Below are 18134 nucleotides of genomic sequence, written 5' to 3'. Positions count from 1 at the left end.
GATTGATCCAATCATATCTAGAACAATTTTTGAACAAACATGCATTTCATATGTTGACTTTGCTGGCTTTCCATAGTTGCGATTGATCGGATCAAGCGCAACTATTTGTAAGATGCGGCCCAGACAACTTGTCAGAGTTGACTCCCATGATCATTCTTGCATTTGCTCTTAATAATTGCAAGAACAAGACCTGCCAACCTCTGGGAAAGAAAAATTTAATTTTGTGATAAAAAAATGTATTTTATTTTCCTCAGAAAAACTGTATTTCATAATGAAATGTGTGGCGAACGCGCCCATCGCGGCACTCAACCTGCATGCACGCTAAAATGTGCATTGCTCTTGCAGATAAAAAACATTGGAACATGCGTTTATCTCACCCTGGTTTTAACAAAATGATTGAAAACAAGTAACCTGAAATTACATTGATCTAATAACCATATTTGTGAAAGTTTAATGAAATAGAGAAATATAGAGAGGATTTTTCTAAATAAATTACGATAACTTTTTTTTTTTTAAGAAAAAACGTATTGTCGTATCTTGGTTGCAAAAAACAAACTTAATACACTAAAATTTTTTTAGAAATGAAATCTATAAATCCATATTATCTTACAACAGTATTATCTCCTTGCGTGTGTTCTGCCAAGCCTTTGACGAGCGATGGGGTGAGTAACTTCTGCCTCGCCCACAGACGACATACTCGCTGGAAATACACCCTGATAAAAGAACAAAACAATCTCAATTTATTTTCAGTGAAGTTATAGCAGGGCCCCAGTCTTACAAAGAGTTGCGATTGATCCAATCAATCATAACTATATGGAAATCCATCAATGTCATAATTTTTTCTTTGGGATATTTCCATAATGTCCTTTTTAAACAAGAGCAGCACTTTTAATTTTCTAGAAAAATATTACTATATGAATGGACATCACATCTCGAAAAAAAGTCTGAAGAAACGTTGACGTTACTGGATTTCCATAGCTGTGACTGATGGGATCAATCGCAACTCTTTGTAAGGCGGGCCCCTGGAATCAACATTAAAGGTATTGTTTAACTTTGTGAGCAGCCGATTTAAAAAATTCTCAAACCAAGATGAAACATGTGTACAAGTGCATGTATTAGAACTAATAAACCCTGAAAACAACCATTATTGAGAATAAAAAGCTAAAACTACAAGGCAAACCCCGATTTTGTAAATAGGCGTCTTATAGACACCTAAATAGTACACATAAGTGTATGGGATGAAATTAAGATGTTGTTTCCGGTCACTTTATATTTCAATTTTTGAAGCACTAAATAATTATTTTCGAATGCAATTTTTTCTGGGCTTCATTTTTGTAACATATCACAGACACAGGTGACAAGTGTGACCTTCTAGCTTAACCAATGTTAACAAATCACTTTAATATGCAACTACCATTAGACATGAACAAAATTTTAGAATGTTCATTTAGATTTATAAAGAAGAAATGAGAGAAAAATACCCCAAATAATTCTAGCAATACTTTCCAATAGATGGCAAGATGTATCTGAAGCTTATTACAGCTTTATAATGGCCCGAATTCACAAAGGTGGTTTTGAAAACCCACGGTTGAGTCCATGGTTTATGCAGATATAACTGTATAGATTACGCTTATTTTACCGCGTATATTAAAAAAATGTCCAATGCTGATACGTGCTTTTGCCAGAGTGCGCCAAATTGACGCCTGTTGACGCGGTTATCCACGCTATTTTATTCATTAGTCTACTGTTTTGAATAATGAGTCCACTCTTCAAACAGTAGACTCATGAATAAAATTTAGTGTATCTAACCATGGTAACAGGTGTCAACTTGGCGCACTGTGACAAAATCGCGCGTCAGCATTGGAATATTTTTTTACAAACGCCTGATACGCGCTAAATTAAGTGTAATTTATACAGGAAATCTACATAAACCATGAATTTAACCGTGGATTTTCAAAACCACCTTTGTGAATTCGGGCCAATGAGTTTCAATAACTTACATACACAGATGTTCAATGGAACTAGGATACAATACACATTGTGCATTCACAATTTATGCACCCAAAGACAGGTAGCTGACCAAACTCAACTGTTGGAGATCAAGATTAATGAAGATATATTCAAAAGGAAAGCTTATTTCATGATGATGATGCACAGCATTTGTATGGCGCCATATATCAAAGACATTCAAAGGCACATTGGAGGAGCCAGCCAATCTAGGTTGCCAAGAAGGGCGTGCACACAGAACTGTGACTCGCAGGTCTCTCCTCCCGATATAACTGATTGGGGGGAATGCAGGTGGACCACTACACCGGGGTTTCCCCCGTACTCTTATTCGAATAGTGCAGTGGGTTCTTAATGTGCAAAGATGGTGATTCTCCTCTACACAGGGCCTCCATTTAACATCCTATCGGAGGGACGGAGTGTTTTCCACTGTAACATAGCCTGCATCTATGAAACATGGGAGAGACATTTACACACAACCCACTGGCTTCAGTCATCCACCCGAGGTGGACTCGAACCCACGATCTTTCGTTTAACGGGCAGACATTTTATGGACTGAGTCAGTTTCGCTCTATTTATAGGTGTAGTAGCTTTTAACGGTACACCATGTATCTTTCATGGACAACCACCCAAACTCAACGTTTTGACATGACTACTAACCTGAGGTCACACAGGTCAGGTTCCATGAGTTGACACAGTAGACTCCACGCCAGTCGTTTCTTGGTCTCGGTGACACCCTTCCTGCATACACCATCAAGGACGAGATCTTGAAGGAGCTGCAGGCATTTCTCTGAGGCTGACGACTCTCGGTCGGACACCGTTGGCAGGACACCTTGAAGCCATACCCTGAAACAAGGTGAGGAAATAAGAAATCTCAGGATCAGAGAAAAATCCCTTGGGGGCCGGGGCAATTTTGCCTTCGAAATGCTCAAAATAGCCCAGGAAAATTCCAATTCACTTCAATGTTAAAGTTTATCCAATGAAGCAAATATAGGCAACAAGTTCTGAAAAATAGCCCCAATAATAAAAACAAATATTTCCCCCCCCCCCCTGTTCAGTATAGAGGCAATTTTTCATAAGTTTACTAAATAGATATTATCCTGGGCCCCGTCTTACAAAGAGTTACGATTGATCCAATCAATCATAATTGTATGGTAATCCATTCACATCATAGCTTTTTTGTACAGGAAATTTGCACTCCCTAGTAAACAAAGAGAGTCACACTGAATCTTCAAGAGTGATGAATGAATGTATGAATATACATCATATCTAGAAAATATTTTGAATAAATTTGCATTTTAGATGATGATGTTGCTGGCCATCCAAAGTTGTGGTTGCCCAGATCAATCGCAACTCTTTTTAAGACGAGCCTTGATATCATTGAGAGCATTTGTGAAGCCTGGGGGTGTTTCACAAAGATCAAAGCCTCACTAAAAAGTACACTTAATTTCCCAACTGCCAGTTGTGTACACATACCATGGCAGTCAGCAATGTTTTTTAGTGTAAATACACTTGACTCAACAATAGACGTGACCACGCCAAAACAATAAATAAACTGGACCATTTCTTTTGTTCTGGCTCCAAGCGCAAAGTCGAGTGTAATCTATGGTCAAGATTGCTGACTGGGTCTGTAACACATTACTGCATTGGTCAGATCATGTTCGGAGAATGCACACTTCTGTGTATTCATCAAAAAGATTATACCTTACATGAACGCCCTCTACTTCTAAAACGAATACTAGCATAAAAGGGAATCGAACATTAATAAAAACCCAATTTATACTCTAGAAAATCTTCTTTTTACATAAGATAGGGATACTTCTTCAAACAATTTTTTCATGTTCCCTGTCACAAAATTCAGTCATATGAAGGTCAAATATCAAACTTAAAAATTTTTTAGAAATTGTATCTTTATGTTGTCTACAATAAAATATTCATGTTGAAGGAAACGTCTAACTGTCGAGTTCACAGAGAGTCGGGAATATAGCTGCTTAATTTACCAAAGATTTGCATCAAATTTGATTTAATTGCGTTCATATGAAAATAAATTTCAATTAGTACCTTTGGACCCTTTCGTCGGTCGGGCTTTCTTTGAGAAGACTGGTGAGCGAGTCTAGTGCCTGCTTACGGACAGAGAGGGCAGTATCACGGCAACGCTCCCTGAGGATCTCCAACAGCTGAAGGTCAAAGGCCATGCACTGGAGCTTGAAGATGTTCTCAAGTGCCTACACAAATGAAAAAAATATTTCCAATTCATCCAAAGAACTAATATATTTTTTTGTAATTATATATATTTTATTGTGTCCACGATGACCAGATATATACACAATAAGACAAATTATGCATTATTTACAAGTAATTATAAAGTCATCAGATAAAAATAACAAAAAGCCATCAAAACCCCCCAAAAACAATAGCAACAACAAATTACGAATGTGTACAAACTTCTCTACTAATGAAACTGGAAAATAGGTATGAGTTAGATTTTCGCCTGTTTCATCGAACGGAATAGAAATAAATACAAAAATTTGAATAGTATTACCTGTAGAGCTGCTTTGCGTACTCCGACTTTATCATCACAGATCCTCTCCTTCAAGCAATTCAACAGTCCACTGCTACCAACAAAACCTATAAATTTGGAGATAAGGGTCTGTTACTATTTGTAACAATTTCTAGGACCAACTAGCAAGCAACTCTTAGAGGTTTGCCCTACATGGCAACAATCATTTTATACAGACTGGATCAACTGTGATAGACCTTCTCGAATTCTTCCTTGAAACAAAAAATGAAAATGTTGACAATGTATGTGAACAGTTGTCAGTTGTCCTGGTTCTGGGATATTGGGAAAAAGACGATAGTAATAATAATATCAACATGGTTTTATAGCGCATATTACTGCCAAATAAATCCCTTTGCGCTTTATTGTATATTATTACCCTGGCTACAGCCCTGCAGCCTTTTACAGCGCGGTGGCATTTCAAGGAATAAATTCCTGCCATGTATTCATTAAAGGGGAATGAAACCTTTGGAACAAATAGGCTTGTATAGAAACAGAAAAATCAAAGAATAAGAATAAAGAAAGTTTGAGAAAAATCGGACAAATAGTGAGAAAGTTATGAGCATTTGAATATTGCAATCACTAATGCTATGGTGATCCTCACATTGGCAATGCGACAAGGATGTGTGATGTCACTGATGAACAACTTTCCCTTTGGTGGACTATAAAATACCCTCAAAATGTCTCTTTTTGCTTTTTCTTATGATACAAACTCTTTATCCATGATGTATTATTTGAAAATATGTATTACATGCCCTCATGTAAACAGAACACATTATTTATGGATAGATGTGATAAAAGAGGCAATTCTAGTGAAATATATACTAAAGTAATGGGAGAGTTGTTCACAAGTGACATCACACATCTTTGTCGCATTGCCAATTTGCTATCTCCATAGCATTAGTGATCGCAATATTCAAATGCTCATAACTTTCTCATTATTTGTCCGATTTTTCTCAAACTTTCGTTGATCTGTTTCTTTGATTTTTCTGTTTTCACACAAGCTATCTTGTTCCAATGGTTTCATTCTCCTTTAACCTCACCTGGGTCAAGTGCAGCATAGCGTGGATTATAACGCTGAAGGAAACTATGCCATGGCTGGGATTCGAACCCATGACCCTCTGTTTCAAAGTCCGGAGACTAATCCACTGTGGCAAAACTCTCCATATGATGTTGGCACATGCATTATGAAACAGACAAACTGCTACAATTATTACTTAAGATATTGATAAAAATAAAAACTATTAAAAAATGATTTTTTTTAAAAGAGGAATTTATGATGGAAAGCATACCTGCTGCACTATCATCTCCAAACAACAGAGCAGGGGATCCTCCCATTAAGTTCCCAGGGGTGGCACCCTTCTTAGGCTCTGAGGGACCTTTTTCCTTCACAGATTCTTCCGCGACCTCTCCAGACCCCCCGTCGTTCACCGTCGACCCACAATCCATTGCGTCAGTCCCAGCATGCCCTGCAGGTGCGTTGTCCTTGGTCGATCCTGCTGCTGCTTCCTGCATTCAAATGAACAAACTAGGTTGTGAGCATCCAGCTAAGGAGAGGCACTAACTAGGCCAAGCAAAAAATAATATTAATAAAAGATTAAATGAAATAAAAATAATAATGATAATAATAATCATCCTCATCATCTATATAGAGTGCATGCAGGGCCAAATAATGAACAATGAGCGAAAGAAAAAAAGGATATACCACACCGAGGTCTGCAGGACCGAGTGCGGTAAATCAATTTGGCGAGCCGAGCACAGAGTTCTTATTGAGGTCCTCTATGCACAAAAACGCGTGTATTGTTTGTTTTACACAACCTACCCCCCCCTCACCCATGTCACTGAGTTGCCCCGAATGCTATATTTGATCTAAATCCTAGATAATTCTAGAACTCGCACTATCCTGCACTCTGACGTCAGAGTGAAGGATAGGGCATTTTGGAAACAATAGTGCAATTGCTGAACATCATGTAATCCGATTTGGACCAATCAGATTACAGAACATTCTTGGGAGTTTTATAAATATAGATATCTTACCTTGATTGCATCCTCAAGAACAAGCACCGGGGTAGCCCCGGTCTTGGCCGTAGGGGCAGCTAGAATATCCGACAGAGGGTTGGACGCTTGGTTACCAGCGAGGGCAGTAAACTGGGCTAGACAGCTCAGCGCCTTGGCTCGAACACTGGATTATGGGAACATAATTAAAGGAAAATCAGACAAACAGTGCAATAATTGATAGTAGATCTCAGGAAAAAAATTCACAGAAAAAAGCCTTTAAAAAATATCAAAATCTGTGGAAAAAATCATGCCTGAATTAGAACTTTGGAATGATTATAGTGCTGTTAATGAAATCTATTGAGCAAAACCTTAAAAAAGTGGACAATTTGTCCCAAGGTTAAAACTTACGTAGGTGCCTTATCGGAGCAGCGGGATACCATGATGTCAAGCAAAAAACGATGAGATAAAAACTGCTCCTGGTTGCCCTCGCCTATCAAAAACAAAAAAAGATTAAAAATTATTTTCAACAATTATGGCGACTGTGCACTGAGGCTTCGTGAGCATAGGAAATCCAAAAACAATTTATTACTATTCATGATAATAAAAACAATGCACCTCGGAATAGATTATTTCTAGATTATAATAATAATAATATAGGGTATTTATATTGCGCATATATCCACCTTGTTACATGTAGGTGCTCAAGGCGCTCCTATATTACCCGGCTAAGCTAGGCGTTCAGAGCGCACACAGCTTTTTAAGGAATTACTTCCTACCGGTACCCATTTACCTCACCTGGGTTGAGTGCAGCACACTGTGGATCAGTTTCTTGCTGAAGGAAATTATGCCATGGCTGGGATTCGAGCCCACGACCCTCTGTTTCAAAGTCCGAAGACTAATCCACTGGGCCACAACGCTCCATTGTTGGCACAATATAAATGCCTATTACTATTATCAATATTATTATTCATCTGAAACATGACATTCCAGGGAATATATTTTGAAACAAGTGGAATGCCTCTGGCCGTCTCACCTGCATCACGCGATTCAACATAGCAGCATTGCTGACTTTGAAAACTACTATAACTCGCACAAGATGTTCAGTGATACTTGGTTACTCTTATTTCCACGATTTATGAACTAGACCAATACACTTACAGAGATAGGATGGTAATTCAAAAAATACCCCCAATGTGGCCAAAATTTATTGACCTCACATGACCTTTGACCTTGATCATGTGACCTGAAACTTGCACAGGATATTCAGTGATACTTGATTACTCTTATGTCCAAGTTTAAAAGTCAGATCAATAAACTTGCAAAGTTATGATGGTAATTCAACAGATAACCCCATTATGGCCAAAGTTCATTGACCTTTGACCTTGGTCATGTGACCGAAAATGCGCACAGGATGTTCAGTGATACCTGATTACTCTTCTGTCCAAGTTTTATGAACTAGACCAACGTACTTTCAAAGTTATGATGGTAATTCAACAAATACCCACAATTTGGCCAAACTTCATGGACCCTAAATGACCTTTGACCTTGATCATGTGACGTGAAACTCATGCAGGATGTTTGGTGATACTTGATTAACCTTATGGCCAAGTTTCATGAACTAGGTCCATATACTTTTTGAGTTAAGATGTCATTTCAAAAACTTAACCTAGGGTTAAGATTTGATGTTGACGCCGCCGCTGCCGTCGGAAAAGCAGCGCATATACTCTCACTCTGCTATGCAGGTGAGACAAAAAATGAGAATCCACGTATAACTGTAAAGTAAATATATACACACAAGTGATAGAACTTTATTACGTTTGATTGGATTCTTTTTCATTCTATGATATTTATAAACTCCCCCCCCCCTTAAAAAATGAATGAATTAATAAATGAATAAGCAAATAAATAAATTAATCAAATTAATAAATAGATATATAAACTAAATAAATGAATGAATGAATAAATAAATGAATAAGCAAACAAATGAATAAAATTTACAAATAGAATCAAATAAATAATAAATAGATAAAAAAAATAAATCAATGAATAAATAAATAAAAAAAATTAATAAATAGACAAATAAATAAGCAAACAAGTAAAATTTACTAATAAAATTAAATAAATAATAAATAGATAAAATAAACACAGATAAATGAATAAATATGTAAATAAACATGAATAAATAAATGAATGAATAAATGACTGAATGAATGAATGAATGCTGCATAAATAAATAAATAAATAAATAAAAATATAAATAAATAAATCCATCAATCAATAAATCAATCAATCAATAAATAAATAAATAGATGAATAAGATTTGATTTGATATGATATGAAAAGAAGTTTACCTGCTGATTGTCTCTCTGGCCTCTCTAAAAGGGCACCAACTACTTCAAGAGCAAAGACACGATAGCTGATCTGAGGATAAAAAGAGGTGGAAAGAGGGGTATTCACTATTGATCAACTTTTCTCAAATAACCTTTGCAATTTTTCATTAGGATGAGCATTAACATTTTCAAATGAAGATGTTGCGTAAGTTTTCCCGGCAAAGCATTCACATTCTAAGGACAAAAGGCATCGTATAGACCAGGTGACTAGAATAATGTGGCACATTTTGACTATAGTTTGGGCTACTGTCAAATACCAGTGATTATGAAGACTTTGTTTCTCTTCAGCTTGGATGTGATGAAAAGAATATTTAAAAAAATATCATTCTCAAATTACAAATGCCTATGTCAGTGAATTTGAAAACCACATTCACGGTTTATCTCAAATGACCTTTTTCTGCTTGTGCGCAGTTTACAACCATGAACAGGCTTATTATCTTGTTCATTTGAGAGTAATTGATCAATTCATGATTGATTATTCATTTGTGAGTAATTGATTTATTAAAAAATCTACCTATCCATTCAATTATTTATAAAATATCTATTCTATGCATTCATTTAATCACTGGTAAATAAGCTCATTCAATCATTGATTTTTTTTGTTCATCTACAAATCAATGATATCTATACAATTATTGTATTTCCTTATTCATTCATTATACATTTCACTTCTCAACGACTCAGTAATTCATTCAAATGATCAAGCATTCATTCATTATTCTTTGTTTCTTTCATTGAAATCATTTGTTATCTAATAAATTCATTAATTCCTTCACTCATATTTTTTTGGTAATTGCCTATCCCTGGAATAAATCAAAGTGAAAATTATACCAACATACCTTAGCATTTTTCGAGTAAAGGAAGAGCCACTTGACGAAGCTGGCTTCCGTTTCAGCCGGAATACCAGCGAGAATGCGAGCGATGGTATGTGAGGCTCGCGTCCGATACTCGACCTTATCCGGCACCTTGACACACATGTGCTGCATTAGAACCCTCAAGCACGGCAAGGATTTCTCCCCTATGTCCTTATACATATGGCTGGAATCAAGAGACATATTGGCCCAAATTCACAAAGGTGATTTTGAAAACCCACGGTTGAGTCCATGGTTTATGCAAAATGCAAATTTCCTGCATTAATTGCGCTTATATGTCCACAGACGTGTCCCGCCACAAGCATGTGCTTCTAGGGACCTACCCTTTCTTCTATACACATAAGTTGTATAGATTTATATTCTTTATGGAAATTGATTTCATGTGAATTCTTGTCAACAAAAATTAAGAAATTTTGTAAAATGGAGGAAAATAAATATTTATTTGAAATGAAAATATAATGAAATGAAAAATGACACATTAATTCCCCAACCATCCCATCCATAAGACATACAAACTAGCTTAACAAATACTTTTCCTCTCAAATTTTTATACAAATTGTAAGTTATAAGATAAATAATTTTCTGTATCCTTCAGAGCTAACTCAAACAGCATATTTGATACTAGCTATTTTTAAGGCACAATCAATGGGAGAAAATACATAGCACTTGGTAAGTTCGCTCGCCTCTAAGCAATAGCGGACCGTGAACAATAGTGAACAATGCTGTGCCCCCCCCCCAACTGCTTGTCTCCTCTGGGTCACGGTCCGCCACTGCTTCTAAGTCTAAAGGCGACAACATTACATTTGGCCGATACTAAGGCCTGGCCTAACTTTTGATAATACTATGCATGGTATGTAATTACCTGGCGAAAGCCTCTGCATGGTCTTTCATTTGTTGAATGTGTTTTGGTATGGATGTCGAGGCAACGGCTTGATTCTCGCCGATCAACATCAAGATGTTTGGAAGCAGATGCTTGAAAACCTGGGACAAAAATAAAATGAAAAAAAAAATTGTTTCAAGATAAAAAATGATTTCTAAAAGGATACGAAGTCACTCCATTCTCAGCCAAGTGACAGTTTCTAATTGGTTTATACCTTGGTCACATTTGCTCTACGGCGGCCGTACGGCGAGTCGAAAACAGGCGTTTTATTAATTTTAATTCAAACCACCTATATGTAGTTGGTACAAAAAATGTTAAAACAGCTGTTTTTCGACTCGCCGTACGGCTGCCGTAGAGCAAATGTGACCAAGGTATTAACAATATTTATTTTACATACTTATCATACATAGAGTGGTGCTCAAAAATGAGTAAATCCCATCAGAAAATGCACGTATTTAAAAAAGTATTCAAGTTCTGCTATGTTTAAGTCAAGATATTCAATTGTGAAGTCAGGTGACAAGATATTACATTCAATTAAGTTTGTTTCTCTGGGCTCAACGAATATTGTAGTGTTGTTGTCGACATTCAACACTCAGCATGAAGGAGTAACTTTAACACAAACAAAATAACACTTTAAGACAAATGGATCTTACCCAGGCCTGCCAACCTCTGGGAATGAAAAACTGTATTCTTTGATTTAAAAAAAAAATTATTTTTCCCCAAAAAAGTGTACTTCATAGTAAATTGCTTGGCGCAATTGCTGATCGCAGCGCTCAAGTTGCATGCAAGCTAAAATGTGCACTGCTCTTGCAGATGAAAAAAAAAACATTGAAACATGTGTATATCTTCACTCTGGTTTTAACAAAATGATTGAAAAAAAAAACAAGTTACCTGAAACTACATTGATCTAATAACCATATTTGTGTACGTTTTATGAAATAGAGACATAAAGAGATGATTATTCTCAAATTACAATTTTGTAAAAAAAAAATAATTATTATTATTTTTTTTAAATCGTATTTTAAAAGAAAAAACGTACTGCCGTATACATATTGGTTGCAAAACGTACTGAATAGGCCTAAAACGTAATAGTTGGCAGGTCTGCTTACCTGTCGTAGCATGTGAGAGGGATCCCCATGAGAACCTGTGCAGAGAGCTTCTAGACCAAGGTAGGCAAGATGGCTGATACTGTATACATCCTCTAGAGAACTGTGTGAGAATGAGAAAAAGAAGTCAGATGAGTTGAAAATGATAATAACAGGGTGCTACATAAGCACTTCCCGATTGCCCGGGGCAAGTAAAAGTTAGAGTCGGGCAATTGTTTTGAAGTAAAGACCAAAACTACTTGCCAAAATAGGCAAGCAAAATTCACACAGTAGAAAGCAAAATTCTCACAGATGAATCACCAAAATTAGGGTCAATATGATTGTTTGGTCATGGCAGGCAAGATAAAATCACTTTGGAAAAAGAAATGCAATAAGGTAGATCAGTTCATGTCAAAAGAGAGGAAAATGTCAATACTTTTTAAAACCACAAAACCTCCTTTTGAAGAGGTAAAACTTTTTCCAAGGATTTTTTAGGGCAAGTGAAATAGATTTTTGGGCAAGTATATTCCAACTATTTAATAATTTACTTCCTCCACTGGGCAAGTGCTTTTAAAAAGTTATGTAGCACTCTGTAACATAGGGTAATAATAAATCAGTTCTTGGAGACGCAAATGTGAGTCATTACGCCGTCAGAAGGTATAACTGTCTTACTCGAAAATTCGACTTTTTGAGGTAAATTCACTTTCCTTGTAATGTGAGGGCGCTCTTTCCAATGGTGCTATCGACAAAATCCCACCATGTCTTGATGTAGAGATAATTTCCGCAAACTTGGTACTTTTTTGTATTTTTCATTCAGATTTGATGGTAAAATGGTCCATCTTTGAGTTAGCCCATTGTCGGTAATATTGTTTGGAAATTGGAGGTAAAACAAGCTTTCTTTGACATAAACCTTTTAACCTTAATTGAGATTTTTTCATCATCGCTGTCAGATGGTAAAATGGTTCATCTTCGAGTTAGACCATTCACACGGCCGTCAGATGACAAAACGGTCTCGAAAATTGCTGAAGAATGTTGTGCATAGGGGTAAGATGGTAATAGACCATTTTACCATCTTATGATGTGTAGTATGAGTGTATACATGTGCTGTGGTTAAACAGTCTATCTACACAAAAATCTCATTCATTTCATAATTAAAACCCCAAATAAGCTAAAAGATTCTTCAGTTATTAGTGTTTATTGTGCTTCTTCTTTTCCCATTGCTAAAAATGCATTATTTCTGTCTCATAAAGAAGCTCAAACCTCTAAACTTTAAAGTCCTTTTTCTCAGAACAGCGATTTTCCAGAGAGAGCGTTTTACCGTCTGACAGCAGCAGAAGCCAATGGAGACTACGTAGGATCAGTGTAACATGTTCAAATCTCTTTTTGTGAACTAAGAGCCTTGCAGCTGAATTTTGCATGCACTGAAATTTACTTTTATTTTCCTGTCTCACCTCTTGTTTCCAAAGTGGGAATCCCAGCCCTGCTCCGTGGGGACACGACTGACCTCGGCCAGACGTTGCATGACGTGCTCGATGATCTCTTCAGAACTTTTCAATGGCACGTTCCTCAGCAAGAAAACAACCTCCTGCAAAAAGCATGGTGACTAAATTACAGAATGTTGCAGATGATAAGCACAGAATTCCCTAAAAAACAAATAGTAGGTAAAGTCTCAAAGATAAATTCAAGCTGTGGAACAATGATAGTGCTGGCCTTAGGAGCATTTCATGAAATAATTAGTCTGTTGTAAGATATTGAAATCCTTGCATGTGATTGGCTAAGGACAAGAATGGCGACAAAATTGGGTGTGCAGTAATAATAATTATAATAATAAGACGATGCATAACATGCTCCACGATAGCTTCAGAACTCTTCAACGCAACACTCAGCAGTAGGAAAAACAACCTCCTGCCATCAAGTGTAGCACCTCTGGCAGTCTCACCTGCATTATGCGATTAAATATATCAGCAGTTCTGGCTTTGAAAACTATTAACTTTTTTTGTAATTGTTTAAACTTTTCAAACAATAATAGCAAGCCCTCTGTATCCCAGGGCAAAAAGCGCTATAAAAATCCAGCAGTTATTATCATTATACCTGTAATGGATGTGAATCCTGTACATGTAATGACTTCATTTGAGCAAATTTTTTGTACCATTTTCAATCAATTTAAGGGGAACATGTCCTCGTCAGTGAAATCATTTGTTTTAACACGAGTGCCGCGCGCAAATCTAAAGCACTAGGCAGGCCTGCCTGGCGCCCCTTTGCGTAGCTTCAACACTGGTAGTAACCAACTACATGTATGGCAGACAGTGGATAAAAGTCTGAGTGACAATGCAAGCAAGCCTTGAAATAAGCGGGCACTGAGCGCAAATTCGCGCTCATTAAGCCATCAATTGCGCCAATAAAGCCCCAATATCATCAATATTTTGACGACCAGATGCAAACATTTTCCAGGTAATTGCGCCCACCGTGAGTGAGCAGTGAAGCATATCATACATGTAATTTAAATATCCGAAAAGCCCAAATTAAGTAACTTTCAATTTACGATAAGCACAGTTTCAAACTGCCAAGTGCGTCTTGTTTTTGTACCATAGAAGTGAGCTACGTAGGTCCGTCTTTTTTTTCTGTCATACATGTGCGCGCGTAACAGTTTTTCCATACTTCACCGTATGCAATTTCTAATGCACACATTTCCAGTTGGGATATCACAATTCTGTGATATAGTAGTTCGAATTGCACAGGAGATAAATCCCTGTTCACAGCACATAGGATGGGCGAGTCTTTTATCCTCACAGTCGCCGACTTTGCTTGTCAAAACAGAGCCTTAATAATCCAAAATCACTTAGCTTATAGTTGTGAATTATAGCTTTTTAAATTTCTTTCTTGGAGGATCACAGATAAATACCCTGATAGCATGGTAGATAGCCCGGTGGATGCGATCCACTTCCTGCGTCGTCAAGGAAACCACCTCCTCCTCATCCTCCTCCATATCCTCCTCCTCATCGTTGCCGGCATCGTGGGCCTTCTGGGATGCGGTCTGGCTGGAGGTGATGCGACGGGACTTCTTGCCCCCCTGTGGCTGGGAGCTTCGATGGCCTTTGGACTCGGGGCGCTTCCGCTTGTTGCTCTCCGTCTTCGGCCAGAGCTTGAAGGTGTCCAAAGCTTCCTCGAAGAGCATCGGCTGCTGCACACGGTAAGCTCCGCTTCCTGGTGGATAATGATAATAATATTAAAGATAAATTCCAGTTCTGGTAACGATCTCAAAATGACTTTTGACAGAATCTAATATAATGACCACCCAAGTGTCTGTTTGTATGAATAAAAAATATGTGCCAAAGGATTCTAGAAGAAATTATGTAATAATATGTAATAAGCAAAATAAGCGCAGATTCGGTCACTTCCGTAAAGTCTTTATTCCGCAATAATAATACACTGTCCCACGTGTGCCTATCTGTGTTGGTGATCTTCAGTGTGAAAATTTTTCAGCGTAGATTTCAAGATTTCACAGAGTTCAGTTTATGTACATGTAACTGTACCAGATCTAGATCCTCGAAGATATACTGACACTGACAATTAAGCCTGGTTTAACAGACTATCTCATGAAATCAGTGTTTACTGCAACTACTGGCATTTGTCTTTAACATGTCCATTTATATAACATTGTTACTATGTGCATATACTCAACTGCCCTTGATACTTGGTATCATATTATTAACCTGGCTGTAGCTGAGCTGCTCAACATAATGCTAAGTTACAAAGAAACGGACAAGAAGGTTTATGTTGAATAAAAATCACAGATTCTGCCCATTACACTCTTTGATGCTGAGGCAGTCGACATGAAAAAAGTCATGAAATCAATCATAAAAATAAGTAAGTTCATTGTAAAGTAACTGAATGTAATTAAAAGTAATTGACAGTCAATTACATTTTTTCAATTATAATTACAAATACTTTCCCTTTCAAATTTTTAAAATACAATTACAATTACTTGAGAAAGTGTGATTAATTATGTAATTGAACAATTACCGATACCTTGTAATTGAGCCCAACCCTGGCTTGAAGACTACATATTTACCTGGTATCTCAAGCAGGAGGATGTACAGATGAGCGGCCGATATTGCAATCTCTCTTTCCACTGCCGATGAAAGGAGGCTGTCCACCCTATTCATGAAATGGTGCAGCCCAGCCAGCAGAGACCTGGGTACTATTCCATTTTCACAGAGGATGTTCCAAAACCCTGCTCGGAAGAACAATTACACGATTGTTGTATTAATAACTGCATGAAGTGAAATTTACAATATCTCTCTCCCTCTTTATACTTCTGATGAAAGGACAGTTTATCCTAATTAAATGGTGCAGTACAACATGCAGAAAACCCATTTCAAATAAAAAGAATTATAGTTATTATAATTTTGCCATTATTGTAGATACAACTACTATGGAAACCCTTGATTGTGATTGGCTGCTGAGCCCTGTTACCATGGCAATCACTATAATGGTAAAGTTACCAGAGTTGTAACTCTTCATAAAATGCCCCCCCCCCCCAGTACAATTTTCAGAAAGGACATTTCATTGTCGTACATGAAAGAACAATTGCATTAAAGGGAAAGTTAAACCTAAAAAAAAATGTTAAAATACCAGAAAAAAAAATAAAACTATTGGTATAAAAGGTTTGTGGAAAATACAAAGATGAAGAAAATTATTAGAATTTTAAGTCTTTGATACATGTATTTGCAGAAATTGAAATTTGGTAATGGTTCATCATGATTAAACAAATATTTTTTTCTTTCAAAAGTGGGTGTGAAGAAATTTGTCTTTTGATATATTTAAAGTACAAAAACATTTAATTTCTTTTATAATGACATTTCACTGATTTTTGTACAACATTGTAAATGGGGAATCTCCACCTGAGTAAACAACTAAGGCAAAAAATATTTAAAATGAAAAACTTGCTAAATGAATTGGGCCCCGTTTCATAAAACTTGTTATAAAAATGACTGATTTGCAATGTCAGTTTAAAAGCGAGTGAAATTGCTCAATCTCGTTTGCTGATCAATAGTAAACTTGCTATTGTGCATTTGTTATTATAACAAATAACTTTGTGAAAGTTTAATAGCATCCTGTACCTTGAGGGAGTGTGGCAAAGTCCACCCTGGCCCACGGTGTGGAGCAGTCGATGGCATCTTTCAATGACCTTAGGACTTCACGTTGGTTGTCCCATTGACCTTTGACCCCCTCTGGAAGCTCTGGGTTTTCTGTGAAGTCGCTCTCCCATACTGCATTCACCCATCCTTAAAGGGAAAAAATATACCGGTATATAATGTGTTAAAAGTTTATATTCAGTTATGTAAAAGCCAAGTCCACCCCAGAAAATGTTGATTTGAATAAATAGTGAGAATCAAACAAGCATAATGCTGAAAATTTCATCAAAATTCAAAGTTTCACTTATTTTTCACAAAATAGCGATATGCACAACTCAGTGATATGCAAATGAGACAGTTGATGATGTCCCTCACTCACTATTTCTTTTGTTTTTTATTGTTTGAATTATACAATATTTTATTTTTACAGATTTGACAATAAGGACTATAAACTTACTGAACCATATAATACAATGCAAATTCTATATGTTCAGAGAGGAATTATTTGTTTTTTCACTTGACAATGAGGAGAAAATGAAAATATTTCACATTTCATGTAATAAAATACAAGAGAAATAGTGAGTGGATGATGTCATCACTCATCAGTCTCTTCATTTGCATATCGACCATGATGCCGCCTGTTTTGTGAAATCAAGCGAAATTTTAACCCTAATTCTCCCGGGGGGGGGGGGGCCATGCCCCCCCCCCTCAACAATTTTCGCGATATATCTGCTGCGCGAAATTTTTTCACCTCGCAGCTCACTGACTTTTTACATTCAAGTCTCGCGCAAATTTTGAGACCAAAGTTGTGACGCCCAGGTACACGGTTACGACATTACGCAACATTATGCAAGTGCATGTCAGACCCAAAATTGCTCATAAACGTGATTTCATGTACAAATCCAATGCAAATTGCGTATTTAGCCAAAATTCATAAATGTATCATTATTTCTACTTTTACTGATTAAACTTAATTAATTTTGCCTTGTTTATGATCAGAATTATGTCTGGAACAATTTCCATTGAAAAAACAATAAAAAACAAAAAGTAAAAAAACAAAGAAATACATAAGAAATTCATAAAACAATAAAATACATAAGAAATTTATTTCCAAACCAAAGTTTTTTTGAATTACGATTGTTAAGAATGCTACAAAGAAAATTTTTAACAAAAATTAGCATTCTAGGAGCTTTATTTAGTGAATTAGAGC

General features: G+C 36.6%; 1 protein-coding gene across 1 annotated transcript in view; it reads right to left on the bottom strand.

Annotated features, from left to right (window-relative positions):
• LOC121416892 (condensin-2 complex subunit D3-like) overlaps window positions 1–18134 on the bottom strand; it is a 53416-nt gene that overhangs the window by 22652 nt on the left and 12630 nt on the right. The window contains exons 2-16 of the mRNA XM_041610419.1: window positions 16910–17074; window positions 15859–16020; window positions 14689–14990; window positions 13238–13371; window positions 11811–11910; window positions 10684–10802; window positions 9789–9987; window positions 8911–8980; window positions 6968–7049; window positions 6599–6743; window positions 5854–6070; window positions 4547–4632; window positions 4066–4229; window positions 2665–2850; window positions 611–713 (exon numbers count right to left, since the gene is read on the bottom strand). Coding sequence (XP_041466353.1) covers window positions 611–713; window positions 2665–2850; window positions 4066–4229; window positions 4547–4632; window positions 5854–6070; window positions 6599–6743; window positions 6968–7049; window positions 8911–8980; window positions 9789–9987; window positions 10684–10802; window positions 11811–11910; window positions 13238–13371; window positions 14689–14990; window positions 15859–16020; window positions 16910–17074 — 2234 coding nt within the window. The remainder of the gene's footprint in view (window positions 1–610; window positions 714–2664; window positions 2851–4065; window positions 4230–4546; window positions 4633–5853; window positions 6071–6598; window positions 6744–6967; window positions 7050–8910; window positions 8981–9788; window positions 9988–10683; window positions 10803–11810; window positions 11911–13237; window positions 13372–14688; window positions 14991–15858; window positions 16021–16909; window positions 17075–18134) is intronic.

Source organism: Lytechinus variegatus, chromosome 6, assembly GCF_018143015.1.
Source record: "Lytechinus variegatus isolate NC3 chromosome 6, Lvar_3.0, whole genome shotgun sequence".
Lineage (NCBI taxonomy): Eukaryota > Metazoa > Echinodermata > Echinoidea > Temnopleuroida > Toxopneustidae > Lytechinus > Lytechinus variegatus.
This window is presented reverse-complemented; position numbering and strand designations above follow the sequence as displayed.